At 39.4% G+C, this 10,777-nt stretch overlaps 1 protein-coding gene across 1 annotated transcript; it reads left to right on the plus strand.

Moving 5' to 3' along the window:
- Nucleotides 1–222: 222 nt before the first annotated feature.
- On the plus strand, nt 223–2,678 carry LOC142605804 (uncharacterized). Its single transcript, XM_075777240.1, has 2 exons — nt 223–611; nt 2,600–2,678. Exons 1-2 carry the CDS (start codon nt 223–225, stop codon nt 2,676–2,678), a joined length of 468 nt encoding a protein of 155 aa, XP_075633355.1.
- Nucleotides 2,679–10,777: the final 8,099 nt, after the last annotated feature.

A 10,777-nucleotide genomic window follows, 5' to 3' on the forward strand; every position in this document is an offset into this window, starting at 1 on the left:
CAACTCTGCCAACAATTCAAGATCGAGCACAAAAATCTGGTTCCCTATCGCCCTCAAATGAATGGTGTAGTGGAAACCGCTAACAAGAATATAAAGAAAATCTTGTTAAAGATGATAGACATATACAGGGACTAGCACGAGTACTTATTGTTTGCTCTGTGCGCGTACCGCACTTTTGTTCATACTTCCACGGGCACGACCCCCTATTCACTAGTATATGGCATGGAGGTTGTCCTCCCCGTAGAGGTAGAGATCCCGTCTATCAGGATTTTATTGCAGACAAAGCTATCAGAAGCTGAATGGGCCCATTCCCAATATGAACAACCAAACATGATAGATGAGAAGCACATAACCGCAGTGTGCCATGGACAGTTGTACCAACTCTGTGCCAAGCGAGCATTCAACAAGAAAGTTAGACCCAGAATCTTTGAAGAAGGTGATCTAGTCTTGAAGAACTGCAAGCAGGCCATGCTTGATCATAGAGGGAAGTTTGCCCCAATTTACAAGGGCCCCTACGTGGTAGAGAAGGCCTTTTCCGGAGGAGCCTTGATTCTTGCCAACATGGACGGGCATGACTTCAATACGCCCACCAATTCTGACGTCGTCATACGGTACTTTGCATGAAGGAGCCTCCCAGGGCACCTCATTTTTATGTCCCTAAAAAAAAAACAAACCAAAGAAAACAAAAAAAAAAAAAAAATGTAAAAAGGTAGATTGAAAACTTGAAAGGGCGGTTTACACGAAAAGAGAGAAAAAGAAAGAGTATGAGAAAGCCTGCTAGATTGAAAACCCGAAAGGATAGGCTGTAAAGCATATTCTCAAGTATCTTCTCAAGTATCTTAGAAGAACGAGAGATTATATGCTTGTTTATCAGTATGAGGATTTGATTCCCATTGGCTGTACAGATTTAGATTTTCAATCGGATCTAGATTTCAGAAAATCCACGTCGGGTTGTGTATTCACCATGGGAGGTGGAGCCATAAGTTGGAGGAGTGTTAAGCAATCTTGTATTGCAGACTCCACCATGGAAGCTAAATATGTTACTGCTTGTGAAGCAGCAAAGGAAGCAGTTTGGCTCAAGAAATTCCTTTCTGATCTTGGTGTTATGAGAATGGAGCAAGTTCCTATCACATTGTTTTGTGACAATAATGGAGCGGTTGCTCAATCCAAAGATCCAAGAAATCACAAAAAAGGAAGCAAAACCTTGCCTCAAAATCTAGCAGATCCCTTTACCAAAACCTTGCCTCAAAGAACTTTCGAGTCACATTTGGAAGCAATGGCAGTTAGATTAGTGCACAATAGTCTTTAGGGCAAGTGGGAGATTGTTAGGATTAGTGCCCTTAAATCCTATTGTATAATGCTATGTATGATATTATGTATGACATTGTGTATGACTTAATATTGTGATTAATAAAGTTGTTTTATTATTATCTAAAATAATGGTAACATGAATATTGGGACATTATCATATAGTTCATGAGATGCATAGTATGTGATTTATGTGATTTAGTCACAGAAGATATAAGTCACAAGTTCTTTGTAAACTCAGAATTTATAGTTCGTAGTCGGTGATGAAATTGGGCATTTCATCTGTGAAGACTATAACTTATCAACTAATATGATTTGTCTTGATCATGGAAGTGGAGACTTCTAGTTGATATGTTGATATGTTTTAAGAGTTAAGACATATTGAACTGGACCGCTGTGAGATTTATTATTCTCCTAACGACTGTCAAATGAATAATAAATCTCACGACTTCTATTTGAATGAACTCTTAATCCTGAGAGAATAATGGACCTGATCATGAGGTGTAGGTTGCTTTGATATATCAGGAGTGAGATCTAAAGTAACGGTCAAAACCTTAATATGTTGGGCAGCCACATTTAGTGTTGATGGAACATATATTCTCAAGATGGAATTCATAATCTCTCAGGAAATTTGGACATTGTTCTTACTACTGAAGAGCACAAATATGTGCTTACTCAACCATGTCCTAGCTTTCCTTCATTAGATGCTCCTCTTGAGGAAAAACAGCGATATGATCGTTGGCAGAAATCTAATGAGATGGAGAATTGTCTTAGGATGATTGCTAATCTGAACATATTAGAAGTTTTAGGTGCCGACATTGATGGAGAATCCCAAGTGGATATGATACTCCAGTCACTACCGAAATCATTCAAAGAATTCATACTCAATTATAATATGAATAAAAAGATTTATTCTTTGTCTGAATTAATGAATGAGTTAATGGCGGCGGAAGGAATCCTTGGTACTTCTAGTGCTGAAGCCAATGTGGGTGAAGCTTCTACTTCTCAACCTAAGTTGAAAGGCAAGGGTAAGAAGAAGAAGAAGGACTTCACCAAGCAAGATGGTAAACAAATTGCCTTAGGGGTTGCCGATAAAGGAAAGAAAACCAAAGGAAAGTGTTTCCATTGTGGTGAGAAAGGACATTGGAAGAGGTATTGTCCAAAGTTCAAAGCTACCAAGAATAAAGGTATGAAAAGTTCCTTTCTTCTTGAAATATGTTTGGTACAGAATCCCACGGATTCCTGGTGTGTGGATTCAAGTTGTACTAATCATATCTGCAATTCTTTGCAGGGGTTTTAGGAGACCAAAAAGATGGATGAAGGGGAATCGTTTCTTACTTTGGCTGATGGGAGCAGGATTCCGATTGTAGTTGTTGGTGTTGTTAATTTACGCTTTGAGTCTAGGGTTTTAATATTGGAAGACTGTCTATTTATACCTAATGTTTATAGGAATTTAATTTCTGTAACTTATTTAGGTAAACATGGATATTGTGTTATCTTAAAGGACAATGTTGTAATAAAAAAGGATAAAATGTTTATCTGTTTTGGTAATATTGTGGATGGTCTTTATATTTTAACTCCTGATAAGCATGAATTATACAATTCTGAATTAGATAGTAGCTCTCATGTAAAATCATTAAAGAGAAAATTTCCTTCTACAAATGATGCATATCTTTGGCACTTGCGTTTGGATCATATTAATTCAAATAGGATTCAAAGACTAATCAAAGATGGACTTTTACAGCCCATGGACTTTAATGAATTTCCTATTTGCAAATCTTGTTTGGAAGGTAAAATGACCAAACGACCTTTTAATGCAAAAGGTAGAAGAGCCCAAGAGTTGCTTGAATTAGTTCATATAGATGTATGTGGTCCTATGTCAACCCAAGCAAAAAGAGGTTATGAGTACTTCATCACTTTTACGGATGATTACTCAAGATATGGTTATGTGTACCTAATGAGATGGAAGTCTGAAGCCTTTGAAAAGTTCAAAGAGTTTAGGGCTGAAGTTGAGAATCAATTGGGTAAACGCATAAAGGCCATTTGATCTGATCGAGGTGGTGAATACCTTCTTGGGAATTTCAAGGATTACCTAATTCAAAATGGGATTGTCTCCCAATTGACTGCACTTGGAACTCCTCAACAAAATGGTGTAGCAGAAAGAAGGAATAGGACTCTTTTGGAAAGGGTTAGGTCCATGATGAGTTATTCAACTTTACCAATTTCTTTTTGGGGATATGCCTTTGATACAGCAATACATCTTTTGAATTTAGTTCCATCAAAATCTGTTCCCAAAATACCCATGGAATTGTGGAATGAGCGTATAGTATGAGATATCTCCACATTTGGGGTTGTCCAGCACATGTACTAAAAGGGAAGTCTGATAAGTTGGAACCAAAATCAGAAGTATGTTTGCTTGTGGGTTATCCAAAAGAAACTAGGGGTTATTTATTCTATATGAATAATTTTACTCCTAGAAGTAGAGTTGTATTGGCTGAAATGAATGAATCTGTAAATCAACAACCATTGGATAAAACTAGGGATGATGTGGCTGTATTGGATACACCACAAGATACTACTCACGAGATGTCTAGTACACAGGTGCCTCGTCGTAGTGGGAGAATTGTTTGGCCTCCTATAAGATTTATAGGTTTGGGAGAAACTTATGAAGCTATCTCAGAAGAGGCTGAATCAGATCCTTACACTTATGAGGAGGCAATAATGATATAGATGCACATCATTGGGTCAATGCTATGAAATATGAATTGGATTCCATGTATTCCAATCAAGTTTGGGATCTTGTAAAGGTGCCTCATGGCATTAAACTTGTTGGTTGCAAATGGGTTTACAAGAGGAAGAGAAGGATAGATGGAAAGGTTGAAACCTTTAAAGTAAGGCTAGTGGCGAAAGGGTATACACAAATAGAAGGTATTGATTATGATGAAACTTTTTTGCCAGTAGCCATGCTTAAATCTATCAGAATTCTCTTATCCATTGCTGCTCATTATGATTGTGAAATTTGGCAAATTGATGTCAAGACTGCATTTCTCAATGGCAATATTGAAGAGGAAATCTATATGAAGTAACCGGAAAGTTTCATAGCAAAGAACCAAGAGCATATGGTATGCAAGTTGAAAAGGTCCATTTATGGACTTAAGTAAGCATCTAGGTCATGGAACATAAGATTTGATCAAGCAATCAAGTCATTTGGTTTTGAACAAAATCTTGATGAACCATGTGTGTAAAAAAGACATCGAGATAAAATAGTAATGTTCCTAGTACTTTATGTTGATGATATTCTACTCATTGGGAATGATGTAGGGGTAATGTCATCGGTTAAAGTTTAGTTGTCAAGCCAATTTGATATGAAGGACTTGGGTGAGGCCAACTTTATTCTAGGGATCAAGCTTTGATGACATCGCAAGAATAAGATGTTAGGCTTATCACAAGCTGGATATATAGATAAGGCTCTAGAACGGTTTAGCATGCAAAAATCCAAGAAAGGGTTGCTTCCTTTCAGACATGGAATTCCTATGTCTGATGACCAAAGGCCTAAGACTCAAGAGAAAGAAAATATGATGAGACAAGTTCCTTATGCTTCTGCAGTGGGAAGTCTGATGTATGCCATGCTTTGTACTAGACCAGATATCTGTTATTCAGTTGGCATGGTCAGCCAATATCAATCAAATCTAGGACCAAAACATTGGCAAGCTGTAAAGCATATTCTCAAGTATCTTAGGAGAACGAGAGATTATATGCTTGTTTATCAGTATGAGGATTTGATTCCCATTCGCTATACAGATTCAGATTTTCAAAAAATTCACGTCGGGTTGTGTATTCACCATGGGAGGTGGAGCCATAAGTTGGAGGAATGTTATGCAATCTTGTGTTGCGGACTCCACCATGGAAGTTGAATATGTTGCTGCTTGTGAAGCAGCAAAGGAAGCTGTTTGGCTCAATAAATTCCTTTCTGATCTTGGTGTTATGAGAATGGAGCAAGTTCCTATCACATTGTTTTGTGACAATAGTGGAGCGATTGCTCAATCCAAAGATCCAAGAAATCACAAGAAAGGAAAGCACATTGAGAGAAAGTACCACATCATTCGAGACATTGTTGCTCGTGGAGATGTAGTGGTAGCAAAGATTGAAAGTGCAAATAATTTAACAGATCCCTTCACCAAAACCTTGCCTCAAAGGACTTTCGAGTCACATTTGGAAGTAATGGGAGTTACATTAGTGCACAATAGTCTTTAGGGCAAGTGAGAGATTGTTAGGATTAGTGCCCTTAAATCCTATTAGATGATGCTATGTATGATATTATGTATGACATTGTGTATGACTTAATATTGTGATTAATAAAGTTGTTCTATTATTATTTAAAATAATGGTAACATGAATATTGGGACATTATCATATAGTCCCTGAGATGCATAGCATGTGATTTATGTGATTTAGTCACAGAAGATATAAGTCACAAGTTCTTTGTAAACTCAGAATTTATAGTTCGTAGTCAGTGATGAAATTGGGCATTTCATCTGCGAAGACTATAACTTGTCAACTAAGATGATCTATCTTGATCATGTAAGTGGAGACTTCAGTTGATATGTTGATATGTTTTAAGAGTTAAGACATATTGAAGTGGACCGCTATGAGATTTATTATTCTCCTAACGACTGTCAAATAAATAATAAATCTCACGACTTCTATTTGCATGAACTATTAATCCTGAGAGAATAATGGACCTGATTATGAGGTGTAGGTTGCTTTGATATATCAGAAGTGAGATCTAAAGTAATGGTCAAAACCTCAGTATGGGCCGCCACATTTAGTGTTGATGGAACATATATTCTCAAGATGGAATTCATAATCTCTTAACGGAGATATAAAATATTCCCTTAAGATAAGTTTAATGGGTTTGCTTATTTAGAGTGTTAGGCCTAACCACTTTAGTAAAACGTTACTAAAGTATATATTTATGAAATTGGATTTCATAAATATATAATGAATAACTTGAAGGATTAAACCGGGTACTCAAGGATTAAGATGTAGTAATTTTCAAAGTGGCAATTTATATTTTATGACTTTGTATTACTACGAATATTTTATGAATGGGTTGCATGTACAATAAAATCTTGAGATATAATTTATTAATAAGCCCTAGAATGCAATTATATTTATATAGTGGTATTAAATATAATTAATGGTAACTTTGGACTTGTCAAGATTTAACGGAAAAGCCCAAGGCCCATTGGAGCTAGTGTCTTATTGGTCCCTTTTGGTCCCACTCCAACCCACACACTAAAGCCCAATTGGAAAGGCCCAATAGGCCAGCTCAATTAGATAATCAGTTAGTTATAAAGGGAGAAACATACAGAATTTTTATTAGTGAATGAGAGAAATAATAAGAAAGAGACATCATTATGAAATGGTGTGTATGTGTGAGTGAAGCCACTCGATAATTCTCCCTTTAGAAACTGATTGAGAGACCACACATCTTGAGCGTAAAGTGGAATTGGAGTGAAGATTAAAAGTGTTTCCAAGTGCTTCTAATCTTTGTTTTGAATTTCTCCACACCAAGGTACGCTATCTTGTTCTTAAATTTTGAAATTTACATAGTGCATGTTATCAATCATGAATGAAATAGATCCTTGTTTGTTGCTTCTGCTATGTGTTTTGTATGAGATACAAAACCAGTTTTTCCAACAGACTATTCTCGATATGGCCGCCTCCTAGAACCTCGAGGCATCCCTACCACTGCTATATCGATGTCCACCAGCCCATACTCACAAGTGATAGCAGAAAGATCACTGAGTCAGGGGATGTGCAGAATGCCCCCACACTATCTCATGGCCATTCCTAGGAAATATCTCGTGCATCCCCAAATGCCCACCAAGGGGATACCAAGCCAACCAACACAATGTGTCTACCGCTGCCACCTAGTAATACCCCACTTGAACCTCTAGGTCCAATCAATGGGACTCAGGTTGAACAGATACCTCAGCCAACCATCAGTATCACCGGAAAAGGGAAGATCGAGAGCCACAATAGCCCGGATCCTATTCCTATCCACAAAGCCCATAGGCTGATCCCTAGCGATAATGCTTAAATGGCTACAAAACCATAACTACAATAGGTGGACGTAACAGCCTAGCCTACCCCTACCAGCCTCTCGACACAAGGACAAAGACCTAATGGTCTCAAAAAGTAAAGAGGGAATGAAAGAGGTATCATGAGGTAGGGCATTCACCAAAGGAAGAACAGCAAAACTGAAAGCTCCTGATGGTGAAAGGAATAGCACTTCGCCAAAGAAGGCCACTAGGAAGGCCTGACGCCGATAGGATGCCCATCACTCCTCCAAATCCAAAAAATTGTCTCAGTAGCCAACCGGGCACTCTGGTAACTAGAACCAATCATGTAGGAACTCAAAGGACATGTTTCCTCCTACCCCGCTGCCACGCGAAGTCAGCACCTCCATAACGGGCCCCTTGAAAATAGTGCTCACAGGAGTAGAAAGAGAGAGGAAGCGATCATACTCCTCCAAAGTGGGCACCAAATCAACGTCCTTAGTGGTAACATGCCTCAAAACAGGATCCCAACAGGAAGTGATGACCTCTAATAAGTGCCAATCAAGTGTAGTATGGAGTAGAGCAGGGGCATCTCTAATAAGCTACCGAAAGAGTACCTAGGCACCACAAGAAAAAGAGCCCTACCACTTCTTGAGCTTCCTCCCATGGTACTCCTCCCTCTCATGCTCAACCAAGGTATCATAAGAATGAGCGCCAAGAACCTCTATGAGCAAATCCTACGGAATCTGAGAATCTAGTGAAGATCTGCGCAAAAAATGATGAAGAACGGTGTTTTCTAAGTGTTTTGAGTAAAGAAAGGGCAAGAGAAGACCTAGAAAAAAAATCTTAGAACCAAATGAGTTGGGGCTAGGTAGAACCTAGCTTTTATACACGAATCTCGAGGTAGCGGCCATTAAAAGGCCGTCGAACCTCAATAAACGTGCTAGGGCTTTTTAGCCCCCCAGGCATAAACCCATTATATCCTGACATTCCCCCACCTATTTGACATGTCTTTTAGCACTTAGGAGTGAAGATTCCCTCATTTTAGTGCTCACCGTAATGCATGATCGGCCCAACAGTGACCCAGACTATCGGAAACTCTCACTCGCACATCCGAGGCTGCACAAATCCTACACTGGGGTAGTTTATATCTCATTCAAAGTGTCCGCACTCGTTACTAGCATTATGGGATGGCCCGCGAAGTCGAGGCCGCTTGCAACCAATCTACAGGCTCGGAACCTCGTAAAACCCTAAACTGGGACAGTTTGTTTTGCGCGGTTCTCTCCCCCTTTGTCCAATACACAAGAATGGGTCCGTTGAGGATATGTCTCTTATGTAAAGAGTCGCATGAAACCCTAAACTATGGCAGTTTATTTCACGCGATCTCTCCTTTTTTTCCCCCAGCAGGATGATCATTACCTATAAGCCACTAACAAACTCGTGAAATGGTGGTGCAAAACAAGTGGGTGTGATACAAGCTAGTTCAAAACCACCGTCCACAGTAAAAATGCTATAGTGCATGCACATCAGCAGCCCTTTAAAAAGCAATTTACAAAGCTATACATGTAAGCCCTAATTAAAGGCATTGTCTTACACGTACATCTGCCGCACTTCTAAAGGCGTTTTTGCCCGGATCATACATATAAGTTTTAATCAGAGGCATTGTCTTACACATACATTAGCCGCCCTTCTAAAGGCATGTACCTGGAATGATACATGTAAGTCCTAATCAGAGGCGTTGTTTTACATATACATCAGCAGCCCTTTCAATGGCAGCATACAGAGCTATACCTGTAAGCCCTAATTAGAGGCATTGTCTTACACGTACATCAGCCTCACTTCTAAAGGTGTTTTTGCCCAAATCATACATATAAGTCGTAATCAGAGGCATTGTCTTACACATACATTAGCCACCCTTCTAAAGGCACGTACTTGGAATGATACATGTAAGTCCTAATCAAAGGCATTGTTTTAAACATACATCAGCCGCCCTTCAAATGCGTTTTGTGTAGATCATACGTACAAGTCCTAATCAGAGGCATTGTTTTACACACACATCAACCGCCCTTCTAAAGGTGTTTTTTTTCCAGAGTTATACATATAGGTCCTAATCAGAGGCATTGTTTTACACATACATCTGTCATCAGCCACCCTTCTAAAGGCTTTTTGTCCAGATCATACATGTAAGTCCTAATCAAAGGCATTATTTTACACATACATCAGCCGCCCTTCTAAAGGCGTTATTCCGGATCGTACATATAAGTCCTAATCAGAGGTATTGTTTTACACATACATCAGCCACCCTTCTAAAGGCTTTTTGTCCAGATCATACATGTAAGTCCTAATCAGAGGCATTATTTTTCCCATACATCAGCCACCCTTCTAAAGGCCTTTTGTCCAGATCATACATATAAGTCCTAATCAGAGGCATTGTTTTACACTCACATCAACTGCCCTTCTAAAGGCATTTTTGTCTAGATCATACATACAAGTCCTAATTGGAGGCATTGTTTTATGCAAACATTAGCCACCCTTTTAAAGGCGTTTTGTCCATATCATACATATAAGTCCTAATTAGAGGCATTGTTTCAAGCACACATCAGCTGCCCTTCTGAAGGCGTTTTATCTAGATCATACATGTAAGTCCTAATCAGAGGCATTATTCCATACACACATCATGCTACAGAGAGATAATATCATACATCAAAGCTTACTGTGGGGCAATACAATACATACATGTCCAAGCCTACCAAAAGGAAATACATAGTATACATACATATTTGGCCCGTCAAAGGGCAATGTCTACAAAATAAATGAAAAAATACATGCCCATGCAGGGGCTACATCATGATACAAAAAATGGCTAATCCTATTAAGAATCATCACTGCCAATGAACTGGTCTATATCTATATCAGTGTCATCACCATCATCGCCACCTGCAAAAGAGCCAGTTGAAGGACCCGCACTGCCTGAACTGTCGGGGGCATACCCAGGACCCTGGGAGGGCCCTAGAGCTTGAGAAAAAGAACCTCAACCGCCCGGTGGGCCTGGTGGAACTGGCATGTACCTCTGTTCGAATGAAGGAATGATCAACCTTCGGCCAGGAATCTTTGGGACAGTTGGAACAAGAGTACGAGCCACTCGCAACTCTCCTATCAAGAGCATGGAATAGCCCTGATGTAGGGCTCGCTTATTTTAAAACTGGCTCCGTTCTTTGTCCATCACAACAACGAGCATCTCCCTATCTCTCTACCAAATCTCCCTCTCCCAAGCTAAAGCCCGAGCTATCTCCTCCTGTGTATATGCCTCTCTAGCAATAAATAGGGCCTCAAACTCTGCTGCTCTAGCCTCTATGGTCTCTGCACGTGCTCTCCACTCAATCCTGGTGGCTACCTAAGCGCGA

Source organism: Castanea sativa, chromosome 8 (assembly GCF_040712315.1).
Source record: "Castanea sativa cultivar Marrone di Chiusa Pesio chromosome 8, ASM4071231v1".
Classification (NCBI taxonomy): domain Eukaryota; kingdom Viridiplantae; phylum Streptophyta; class Magnoliopsida; order Fagales; family Fagaceae; genus Castanea; species Castanea sativa.